Source organism: Cervus elaphus, chromosome 20 (genome assembly GCF_910594005.1).
Source record: "Cervus elaphus chromosome 20, mCerEla1.1, whole genome shotgun sequence".
NCBI lineage: Eukaryota > Metazoa > Chordata > Mammalia > Artiodactyla > Cervidae > Cervus > Cervus elaphus.
The window spans coordinates 118,028,369-118,041,107 of record NC_057834.1 but is presented as its reverse complement, the minus strand read 5'-3'; the positions used below and the strand labels follow the sequence as shown (position 1 = coordinate 118,041,107).

General features: G+C 40.8%; 1 protein-coding gene across 7 annotated transcripts in view; it reads right to left on the bottom strand.

The window, feature by feature from the left end:
* The window catches only part of SPATA6 (spermatogenesis associated 6), a 144,117-nt gene extending 133,736 nt beyond the window's left edge, over positions 1 to 10,381 (bottom strand). For 2 of the 7 annotated variants that reach the window (XM_043876908.1, XM_043876909.1), the window contains exon 1: positions 10,079 to 10,354. In XM_043876908.1, the coding sequence (XP_043732843.1) occupies positions 10,079 to 10,106 (28 nt within the window). In that variant the 5' untranslated portion in view covers positions 10,107 to 10,354. The other 5 variants (XM_043876903.1, XM_043876905.1, XM_043876906.1 and 2 more) reach the window with 4 other exon arrangements.
* Between the last annotated feature and the right edge of the window lie 2,358 nt (positions 10,382 to 12,739).

Genomic DNA, 12,739 nt, shown 5'->3' with positions numbered 1-12,739 from the left:
AGAAATGGAGTAGCCATCATAGTCAACAAAAGAGTCTGAAACGCAGTACTTGGATGCAATCTCAAAAATGACAGAATGATCTCTGTTCATTTTCAAGGCAAACCATTCAATATCACAGTAATTCAAGTCTATGCCCTGACCAGTAATTCTGAAGAAGCTGAAGCTGAATGGTTCTATGAAGACCTACAAGACCTTCTAGAACTAACACCCTGAAAAAGATGTCCTTTTCATTATATATTTTCATTATATAGGGAACTGGAATGCTAAAATAGAAGTCAAGAAACACCTGGAGTGACAGGCAAATTTGGCCTTGGAGTACAGAATGAAGCAGGGCAAAGGCTAACAGAGTTTTACCAAGACAACACACTGGTCATAGCAAACACCCTCTTCCAACAACAAAGGAGAAGACTCTACACATGGACATCACCAGATGGTCAATAGCGAAATCAGATTGACTATATTCTTTGCAGCCAAAAGTGGAAAAACTTTACATAGTCAGCAAAAACAAGTCTGGGAGCTGACTGTGGCTCAGATCATGAACTCCTTATAGCTAAATTCAGACTTAACTTGAAGAAAGTAGGGAAAACCACTAGACCATTCAGGTATGACCTAAATCAAATCCCTTAAGATTATACAATGGAAGTGACAAGTAGATTCAAGGGATTAGATCTGATAGAGTGCCTGAAGAACTATGGACAGAGGTTCATTACTTTATACAGGACGCAGTGATCAAGACCATCCCCAAAAAAAGAAATGCAAAAAGGCAAAACAGTTGTCTGAGGAGGCCTTACAAACAGCTGTGAAAAAGAAGAGAAGTGAAAAGCAAAGGAGAAAAGGAAAGATACACCCATTTGAATGCAGAGTTCCAAAGAATAGCAAGGAGAGATAAGAAAGCCTTCCTCAGTGATCAGTGCAAAGAAATAGAGGAAAACAATAGAATGGGAAGACTAGAGACTTCTTCAAGAAAATTAGAAATACCAAGGGAACATTTCATGCAAAGATGGGCACAATAAAGGACAGAAATGGTATGGATCTAACAAAAGCAGAAGATACTAAGAAGAGGTGGCAAGAATACACAGAAGAATCATACAAAAAAGATCTTCATGACCCAGATAACCACAGTGGTGTGATCACTCATCTAGAGCAAGATGTCCTGGAATGTGAAGTCAAGTGGGCCTTAGGAAGCATCACTGCCAATAAAGCTAGTGGAGGTGAGAGAATTCCAGCTGAGCTGTTTCAAATCCTAAAAGATGATGCTGTGAAAGTGCTGCACTCAATATCCCAGCAAATTTGGAAAACTCAGCAGTGGCCACAGGACTGGAAGAGGTCCGTTTTCATTCCAATCCCAAAGAAAGGCAATGCCAAAGAATGCTCAAACTACTGCACAACTGCACTCATCACACATAATAGCAAAGTATTACTCAAAATTCTTCAAGCCAGGCTTCAACATTACATGAACCGAGAACTTCCAGATGTTCAAGCTGGATTAGGAAAGGCAGAGGAACCAGAGATCAAATTGCCAACATCTACTGAATCATCAGAAAAGCAAGAGAGTTCCAGAAAAACACCTACTTCTGCTTTATTGACTACGCCAAAGCCTTTGATTGTGTGGTTCACAACAAACTGGAAAATTCTTCAGGAGAGGAGAATACCAGACCACCTGACCTTCCTCCTGAGAAATCTGTATGCAGGTCAAGAAGCAACAGTTAGAACTGGACGTGGAACAACAGACTGCTTCCAAATTCAGAAAGGAGTACATCAAGGCTATATATTGTCACCCTGCTTGTTTAACTTCTATGCAGAGTACATAATGGGAAATGTCAGGCTGGATGAAGCACGAGCTGGAATCAATATTGCCGGGAGAAATACCAATAACCTCAGGTATGCAGATGACACCACCCTTATTGAAGAAAGCAAAGAAGAACTAAAGAGCCTCTTGATGAAAGTGAAAGAGGAGAGTGAAAAAGTTGAGTTAAAGCTCAACATTCAGAAAACTAAGATCATGGCATCCAGTCCCATCACTTCACGGCAAATAGATGGGGAAACAATGGAAACAGTGAGAGCTTTATTTTCTTGGGCTCCAAAATCACTGCAGATGGCAACTGCAGCCATGAAGTTAAAAGACGCTCACTCCTTGGAAGAAAACCTATGACCAACCTAGACAGCATATTAAAAAACAAAGACATTACTTTGCCAACAAAAGTCCATCTAGTCAAAGCTATGGTTTTTCCAGTAGTCATGTATGGATGTGAGAGTTGGACTATAAAGAAAGCTGAGCACCTAAGAACTGATGCTTTTGAAGTGTGGTGTTGGGGAAGACTCTTGAGAGTTCCTTGGACTGCAAGGAGATCCAACCAGTCCATCCTAAAGGAAATCAGTCCTGAATATTCATTGGAAGGACTGATGCTATAGTTGAAACTCCAATATTTTGGTCACCTGATGTGAAGAACTGACTCATTGAAAAAGACCCTGATGCTGGGAACAATTGAAGGTGGGAAGAGAAGGAGACAACAGAGGATGAGATGGTTGGATGGGATCACTGACTCAATGGACATGAGTTTGAGTAAGCTCCAGGAATTGGTGATAGACAGGGAAGCTTGGCGCGCAGCAGTCCATGGGGTCACAAAGAGTCGGACACGACTCAGTGACTGAACTGACTGACTGTATAATCATAAGGAATTAAACAGCCAACAGGTACATGAAAAGATGCTCAACATCACAAATCATCAGGGAAATGCAAATCAAAACTACAATTAGATATCACTTCACACATATCACAGGAAATATCATGAAGAAGACATGATATAACCAGTGTTGGTGAGGATCTAAAGAAAAGGGAATCATAAAGACACTGCTTGTGGGAATGAAAATTGCGCACAGACACTATGGAAAACAGTATGGAGGTTCCTCAAATAACCCGAAATAGAATGACCATATATGATCCAGCAACCCTAATTTTGGATGTATACCCAAAGGAACTGAAATCAAGATCTCATATCTGTACTCTCATGTTCACAACAGCATTACTCACAACACCCAAGATAAGAAGGTAACCTAAGTGTCTGTCAATGGATAACTGGATGAATGGACAAAGAACATGGGATATATACGTAGCAACACTATTCAGCCAACAGAAAAAATGAAATCCTGTCATTTGTGACAAACTGGATGGACCTTGAAGGCATTATGCTAAATGAAACAGAAAAAAACAAACCCTGTAAGATATCACTTATATGTGAAATCTAAAAAGATCAACTCAAGAGAAACAGAGAGTAGAGTGGTGCTTCCCAAGGGTTGAGGAGGTGGGGGAAATGGGGAGATAAGTGGTCAAAGGGTGTAAACTTCTAGTTATAAGATTAACAAGTATCTAATGTAAACAGCGTGGTCACTATAATTAATAATACTGTACTGTATGCTTGAATGTTGCTAAGAAAGTAAATCTTACCTGTTCTCAACTCAAAAAAGATTGGCAACTATGTGACAGGATGGAGATAGTAGCTAATATTTTGGTAGCAATCATTTTGCAATTTTATAAACATAAATCAACATACTGTACAGTTTAAACATATATAATGCTATGTATCAATTATATATATCAATAAAGTTGGGGAAGAGACAATAGAAAGGATAAAGACTTACTGCTTACCATGACAACATGGATGAATTCTCACAAAGAAGTCACATAAAAAAGTGGAAGGAGACAGGGAGTGAAAGGAGGCAGAGAGAAAGAGAGAGAGAAATTGACATTACAAGTTCAAAATACACTGAGATAGAAGTCAAGAGAGTGGTTACCTCTGAGAAGAGAAGAGGGGAGGTGGAATAGCCAGGAAGGAATGGAGCACAAGGAAGCAACCTGGAGTGCTGATAATATTCTGACTATCCATCTGGGTGGTAATTATACACTTTGTATACGTACACTTTCTAAATATATGCTATAGTTCCATAAAAAGTTAAGGACTCAGTAGCATTCTTTATCAGCAACAACAACAACAAAAAGAACAAAGAAACTGAAAACAAAAGGCATTACTAAAAAAAGCAAAAACAAAGTGAAAAAATTAGCGTCAACTGGAAGATCTTTGAAATTTACATGACATATAACCAACAAGTTATATGGTGATTTGTCATAGAAGCCCTAAGAAACTAACACAATTCCCTACAACTCAATAGTTTCATTTCTAAATCTACACCCTAGAGCACTGGGTGTCTCTAAGATCCCAAATTCTGCTTTTACAACTTTTGTAGTTTACCTATAGCTGTAACTGAAAAAATAAACCAATGCCAAAACTGAAAAAAAAAAATACAGAAATACTTTATAATTACATATTTCTATGTGTAAATGCTGAGATAGGACTAGGCTTGAGGATACACTTTTTGCACCTATTCACAGAATCAACATGAACTGGTCAGTTTCAAGTGCTGAATGGTAGGTGCCACCCACTGGCAACTCAATTTAAGCAAAGCTGCCAGTGATGCCATGATTTTCTGAAAAAGTAAACTCTTAACAGAGTTCCAAACAAAACAAAGTATACTCTTTCCTCACTTTACATGGTAACTGCATCACTGGAAAAATCACTATACTTAAAACTTTTCCACACACACAGAAGGTCTGTGTTTATACATAAAACAGAGTTAGATTCTTAATCTCTAATAATTATAAACAGGCTTTCATGTATATGTATAGATATATATTCAAGGCTCCCTAGGGCACAGTACCAGCCCTTGAGAACAACAGATTCATGGACACCAAGATATGTATGAATATTCTCACTACAATGCTATTTGTAATATTCAAAAAGAGGAACACTGGCAGTTAAAAGTCCATCAATAGGGGAAGAAGAATTAAATCTCTCATGCAAACATACAGCATTATGCAACTACCGGGCCTCCTAGGTAGTTCAGTGGTAAAGAATCTGCCTGCCAATGCAGGAGATGCGGGTTCTATCCCTGGGTTGAAAAGATCCCCTGGAGAAGGAAGTGGCGACCCACTCTAGTATTCTTGCCTGGGAAACTCAGAGAGAGAGGAGCCTGATGGGCTACAGTCCATGCAATCACAAAAATGTCAGGTGTGACTTAGCAACTAAACAACAACAACAACAACAAAATGTAACAATTAAGGAAATGAACTAGATTTGCAAGAATCAACACTTGGCGACAAATTTTAGAAACAGTGAAGTGGGAAAACAGATTTACAGGACACCCACAGTATTTCCTGCAGTCTATGGGGTCGCAAAGAGTTGGACACGACTTGGTGACTGAACAACAACCTACAGTATTATATCATTTGTGTAAGATTTTAAAACAGAGCAATAGTATACAGATTATGTAGGCATACACAAATATGTAGCAAACATAAAAAACCTGAATGAAAAGAATACAGTCCAACTTCAGGACAGTGATTATGTTACCTCTAGGAAGGGAGGGAGGAAAACTGGACTCAGAAAGAGGTGCAAAAGGGCCTTAAACTAGATCTGTAACATTTTCTTAAAAACAAAAACCTTCAGGAAATGTAAAATGGGCATTTATTAAATCAGGGTGGGGAAAGATTACAATATTTAGCTTTTCTTTTTCTGTAAGTCTGAAGTACTTTATAGGCAAAGTTTTAAAAAGTCTGTATTCCAGGGAAATACCAACTGCAGCATAATTGAGTAAGGAAACCAGATAACCATCACAGATGATCAGATGAATAGTGATAGAAAAGGACCTAGATCTCTTTGCTTCAATGCCAGCAATAATTTGAGTGAGGTAACAAGGTGAGGGAAATATAGAGAAGAAAAAATGGGAATTATATAATATTGACTAATCCCAAACTGACACTATTCAGGTAAAGCAAATTGGCTGGTTTTACTGCTCAGGCATTGGGCTTTACTCTTATACCTCCAATTTCTTCTGCTTATATTCCCCAAAAAAAAAAACTCATGGAAACTGCACTACTGAGTAAGAAGAAGGTAGAGAGAAGCAGCAGCAAATATACTTTTTTGTATCACATTTGTTTCAAATATCAAAAGTGTAAGTGATAGGAAATATAATTTTTGGCTGCTCTTTAAAATTGAGTTACTTGGCATATTATATCATTTTCCCAAGGTTCCTTGAGAAAAGTCACACTTTCTTTCCCAGCAATATATTTTCTCTCAAATCTTGGTTCTGTTGAGCAACTCAAAATATTGTGTTATACACCAAAACCTTTCATGTTTACTCATTTTTGCTTTCATATTATCATAGTTTCAAAGATGAGATTGCCACAAATACAAGACTGCAACAAAAAATAAACATGGAAAAGGGAGAAGAAAATGAAGTGCCACATTTTCAATAAGCAAGTAGAATTTAAACACCTAATTTCCAGTTTAGAAGAGCAAATTAAATGTCACCACAATGGGAAAAAAAATCAGACAATAACATGGGATGTCCTGTATCCGAGTCTGGTCTCCTTAACATAATGTGCATAAAAAGACTTTTTCAGGAATGAATGTGCATAGTAGCTTTATCCAAGACAGTCACAACCTGGTAACAACCCAAATAATCAACAATAAAGAGAAGGCTTAAACACGTTGTGGTGTACAACAAAATCTGGTGTGAACCATATGACAGAAATCTGGTGTGAACCATATATATATATATGATATATATATATATGATATATATAACCATAGATATGGTTATACCATATATAACCATAGAACCATATAATAGCTACTACACAGTATAAAGGAATAACTACTGATAAGCACAGCAACATGGATGGGTCTCAAAAATACAATGAGCAAGAGAAGCCCACAGAAAATATTTTACACTATATAGCTCATTTAATATGAAGCTCAAGTACTGGCAAACTAATCAGTAGTGAGTGACAGAAATCAGAGTAAGTGTTCCCTTTGTGCAGGGCTTAAAAGGAGGAACAAGGGAATTTACTGGGGTGCTGTAAGAGTTCTAAACCTTGATCTGAATAATGGTTATATACAGTGTATGAATTTATTTAAATCCACAAAAGAAAAGACATTGTGGAAATGAAAAAGTAGAACTGCTTTACATTAAAATGAACCAAAAGGATCTAACAACCAAATGCAACATGTAAACTTTCATTGGATCCTGGTTTGGAAAAGCAAACTATACAAGTCATTTCTGTGACAACGAGGAAAACCTGAAAATGGACTAGATACTAAGAAAGCATCAATAATTATCATAGGTGTGATAATAGTATTGAGGTTATGTAGAACAACGTCCTTATTTTTAGAACACATATATTAAAGAATTCAGGAGTCTCATGGCAACAACTCTGTCATATTTTACCAAAAAAATTTATTATACATATACAAATGTACAGATATATCAAACTAATGAACACGGGTCATGAGATATAGTTATTCATTGTACTATTCTCTCAACAACTCTATGTTTGAAAAATGTCAATAAAAAATTGAGGGGGAAAAGAAAATGTCAACTTTTTTAGATCTTGAGTGATCTTCAGGATACATTATAGAAAGTATAAAAGCAAAGTGCAGAGTAGCTTATGTAATACGCTATCTATCATGAAGGAAAGGAAGGAAAGTAAAAAATATATATGGGAAGGGGCAGTGTACTGTGTGTGTGTGTATCTATTGAGATTATATTACAAAAGGAAATACTAGAAGAATCAGTCAAAATGGTTTCTTATAGCAGTTAAAAATAGATGGAAAATATGTTTGAATAGGGCTGGAAGTGAGACTTCTCGGAATGTATCATTTTATACAGTTTTGACTTTTACGCCATAAATGTAAAGAATTGAATTAAATTGAAAAAAAAATGAAATTGAAAAGACATTAAAAATATCTTTGCTCATATAACTCCTCTATTCAGTCAAAGCCAAATCAAGCTTGTTTAACCTATATGATTATTAACAGTTTTTATTTTTATTTATTTTTTGCTCCTTTTGAGCATCAGAGTAATTTAATGGGGCTTTTGCTGGTCAGAAATCTTAGCCTCTTACTGCAGATCTGCCCCTAAAAATAGTCATGCTATTTCCTCATCTGTAAAAAAAAAAAGGAATAATAATAATCCAATGAAAAGATTTCTTAGAACTGTAAAATTCTTGATTCAAATGTTTGTTGAAAACAGTAATGTTTCCACACGCATAATTTCTTAAGCCAGGATGAACACCAAAGTTCCACTGTATAGTCATTCACTTTCCCTCTGATAATACTGGAGAGAAAGGCGAGTGAAATAACTTTTCTCTCTCCAACCCCTTCAGGCAGTAGTCGTCACCACAAAGCACTGATACTTCCTCTAAGCAAGACTGGATTGGCCAAGGAAGGGATGCAACAGGCAGCTGCTCTCGGCAGGCCGCTAAACTCCATTGGTCAGCAGAGGAGGAAGCAGCCAGTCTAGAGAGGCTGAACTCCAGAGTTTTACTGCCAAGCGGTTCAGGAAGCTTTGTGTATTCTTTTGCCAAATGAATCCTCCTTTACAAAAAGGCTGCCAAACTCTGGCAGCTGTGGGATTAAAAAAGCATCTGAAACTAAAACTACAGAGTTTCTGACATTGCAGGGAGTAAAATCTCTGCAGCCTTAAACATAAAACAAGAGAACCAGAAACTTTGTTCTCCACCCCTGCCTCACACTCTGCCCTACCCAGCCTTCCTTTCTTTAAGACCCAGCAAAAGACGTAAAACAGTCTTGTGATTTCCCTGGAGGTTTCAGGGGCTGTGCCTCACTGGCCTCACTGTAATAATGTGAGGAAGGACAGACAGGAAAGCAGGAGATGCTTTCGGAGAGGTTGCAGGCGGGGGAGCCTTGACTGCAGGGCGTGCAGGAAGGAAGTGGGGAGGGCTACTCGGTGCAGCACCCAGGGGAGTTACTGGCTATGTAAAGTACTAAAACACAGCACACACCCATACACCCATACACACACACACACACACACACACACGTTTTGCTGGGAGATGAAAGAACTGAGAAATAAAAGGACTTAAAGAAACAGAAAAAGAAAAAAAAAAAAAGGACTGAAGGAGGAGGAATTGTGTTTTGGAATTGTGTTTCCAAACTGCTTACAGGTCTAAAACAGAGGTATGGAAAGACTTTTGGGTGGATTTCCTCCAGAAGAGAGAAACTGGGGCTTTCTTCTTAAGAGGATAATGGAGGGTTCTGTAAAGAATGAGGGGGAAGGAGATCAAAACCCCTTGGAAGGTCCTATGAGATTGTTTAGAGGGATGGTGTTTGCTCAGAGCTTGAAGAGGTCCAGGGCCCTTCTCTGCGGAAGGACACGGGAGTTCTCTGCCTCAGCTGGATTTCCACAGCAAGGTCGGGGACAGGACCCTCCCTCTTTGGCATCTCTTCCATAGGGTTGCGGGTCGTCTCCAGCAAGTTGAGAGAATGAGTAGTTTTCCTCTTAAAGTTGGTGCCTTTCTTGGAGTGAAGGGAAGGATAGGGGATCCCTCTCAACATTGGGAGAGTTTGCGGACTGCAGGAACATGGTTTCTGAGGGGTGGCGGGACGCGGGGGGGGGGGGGGATGGCAAGCTGCTGCGTGCAATGACACACTTCGGTTGTGGAGTGTGGGGATTCTACTTTGGAGATTTGAAAGGAAAGGCCCCTTCACTAATCAAAGCTTGCTAACCAGTCCGAAGGAACCCACCATCACTGATTTAAGAAGAAACCCATCCCCCAGTCCCCACCCCCTAAGACTGGGGAGAACTCAGGTCAGTAATAATCTCTCACGAAAAGAACAGGCGCAGAGAAGACGAATTTTTAAAAGAAACCCCTACCCCTACCCCAATCCATTGGAAAGTAAAGCACGCGGAGAGCAGGACTTTCAAAAGTGGTTTAGACAGGATTTGAAGAAACTCGAACTGGAAGCTGAGAGGAAGTTAGGGGAGCTGAGGGGTGGGGATCAGACCTCTGTGTGACTGGAGCGGGAGGGCATTCGTGATTTTTGAGGCTGAGGAAGACCCAAGTGACACCGGGCCAGGGCTCCATAGGGATGACTCGGAGCGTGGAGGAAGTTTCTAGGTGAACCGGGGTTCTCGGAAGTGAACGGAGGCGGCGTCCCGAGTAAATTCCCGAGGCTCACGACACCCGGGCGGCGGCGGTGGGGGCGCGACCAGTACTCACAGAGCGGATCTCCAGCGCCAGGGCGCATTGCAGCGCCTTCACCTTCGGCATCCGGGCGGGGTTGGGGCGGCGGGGACAGACCCCGGCCGCGGACCCGAGGGAGGCGAGGAGACGCAGGGCGGGGCGGGAACGGGGAGGAGACGAGGTGGCGGCGGCGGTGACGGCTGTGGCCCCCAGGCCGGGGCCCGCGGTCCAGCCTGGGTCCCGCCCGAGCAGCAGCGGTGCGCGGGGCGCGGACTCGTTGTCATAGCAGCCGGGAGGGGCGGGGCCGGAAGAGAAGCCCGGCGGGAACGCGCCGGAGCCGCCTCTTGAGTACGAGCGCCTGGGGGCAGGGCTTGGCGAACGCCGAGAGGGGCGGGGCCGCACGAGGAGGCGGGGCTGCCGAAGAGGCGGGGTGGGCGGGGCAGTTCGTCTGTGACGTCAAACTATGGGCCCAAAGCCAGAGGAGGAAGAGAATAGCTGTATTAATAGGACGGTGTGCAGGGCAGGGAGGTGGACTCAAGAGCCCTGAGTTCCAGGGTGGTCGTGGCAACTTGTGCTAGTGGCGTCTCCAACTATAAAAAATAATAATGGTTTTTCCTTTTCTTATTTGAATTTCACGATATAGTTTTCAAAGCCAGCATGAGAAAACAGAATTGGAGAAGATCCTTGTTCAATTCAAAGTTATAACCAAGACTGGACCTCAAGAGCTCTCATGTAAATCTCTGGTTCCTCCCTGAGAAGAGGGTTGTCAGTCAAATCACCTATCTCTTCCTAATCTCCTATTCTGTGACTTTTTGGTTACTGCATCCACCTTCCCTTCAAGGATTCGTGTCTAATCACTGTGTATGCATCCCAGAGTATATTGTTTTAAATTCTTTAAAATTGAACTGTCAATGAAGTGCCAACAGTGTTTATTGTTTTAAATTGAACTGTCAGTGAAGTGGCTATAAATCTAGTTGTGAAGCACCTGAGTCATAGCCTGCCAAAGATTAATAGAATCTAAGATTTTGCTCAAACCAATCATTTTAAAACCATGTTTAGGGTGAAATTTAATCTCTGGTTCCTCTGCTTTTCTAAGTCCAGCTTGAACAACTGGAAGTTCACGGTTCACATACTGTTGAAGCCTGGCTTGGAAAATATTGAGAATTACTTTACTAGCATGTGAGTTGAGTGCAATTGTGTGGTAGTTTGAACATTCTTTGGCATTTCCTTTTTTGGGGATTGAAATGAAAACTGACCTTTTCGAGTCCTGTGGCCACTGCTGAGTTTTCCAGATTTGCTGGCATATTGAATGCAGTGCATTCATAGCATCATCTTTTAGGGTTTGAAATAGCTCAATGGGAATTTCATCACCTTCACTAGCTTTGTTTGAAGTGATGATTCCTAAGGCCCACTTGACTTCACATTCCAGGATGTTTGGCTCTAGGTGAGTGATCACACCATCATGGTTATCTGGGTCATGAAGATCTTTTTTGTATAGTTCTGTGTATTCTTGCCACCTCTTTTTATCTTCTGCTTCTGTTAGGTCCATACCATTTCTGGCCTTTATTGTGCTCATCTTTGCATGAAATGGTCCCTTGGTATCTCTAATTTTCTTGAAGAGATCTCTGGCATCTAGCGGATGCCAACATCCACTGGATCATCAAAAAAGCAAGAGAGTTCCAAAAAAACATCTACTTTTGCTTTATTGACTACACCAAAGCCTTTGTGTGGATCACAACAAGCTGTGGAAAATTCTTCAAGAGATGGGAATACCAGACCACCTGACCTGCCTCCTGAGAAATCTGTATGCAGGTCAAGAAGCAACAGTTAGAGTTGGACATGGAACAACAGACTGCTTCCAAATTGGGAAAGGAGTACGACAAGGCTGTATATTGTCACCCTGCTTATTTAACTTATATGCAGAGTACATCATGCAAAATGCCGGGCTGGATGAAGCAAAGCTGGAATCAAGACTGCCAGGAGAAGTATCAATAACCTCAGATATGCAGATAACACCACCCTTATGGCAGAAAGTAAAGAAGAACTAAAGAACCTCTTGATGAAAGTGAAAGAGGAGAGTAAAAATGTTGGCTTGAAACTCAACATTCAGAAAACTAATATCATGGTATCTGGGCCCATCACTTCATGGGAAATAGATGGGGAAACAGTGACAGACTTTATTTCTTTGGGCTCTAGAATCACTGCAGATGGTGACTGCAGCCATGAAATTAAGTTGCTTGCTCTTTGGAAAATAAGGTATGACCAATCTAGGCAGCATATTAAAAAGCAGAAACATTACTTTGCCAACAAAGGTCCATCTAGTCAAGGCTATGGTTTTTCCAGTAGTCATGTGTGGATGTGAGAGTTGAATTATAAAGAAAGCTGAGCACCGAAGAATTGATTCTTTTGAACTGTGGTATTGGAGAAGAAGCTTGAGAGTCCCTTGGACTGCAAGGAAATCCAACCAGTCCATCCTAAAAGAATTCAGTCCTGAATATTCGTTGGAAGGACTGATACTCAAGCTGAAACTCCAATACTTTGGCCACCTGATGTGGAGAACCGACTCATTTGAAAAGACCCTGATGCTGGGAAAGACTGAAGGCAGGAGGAGAAGGGGATGACAGAGGATGAGATGGTTGGATGGCATCACCAACTCAATGGGCATGAGTTTTAGTAAGCTCTGGGAGTTGGGGATGG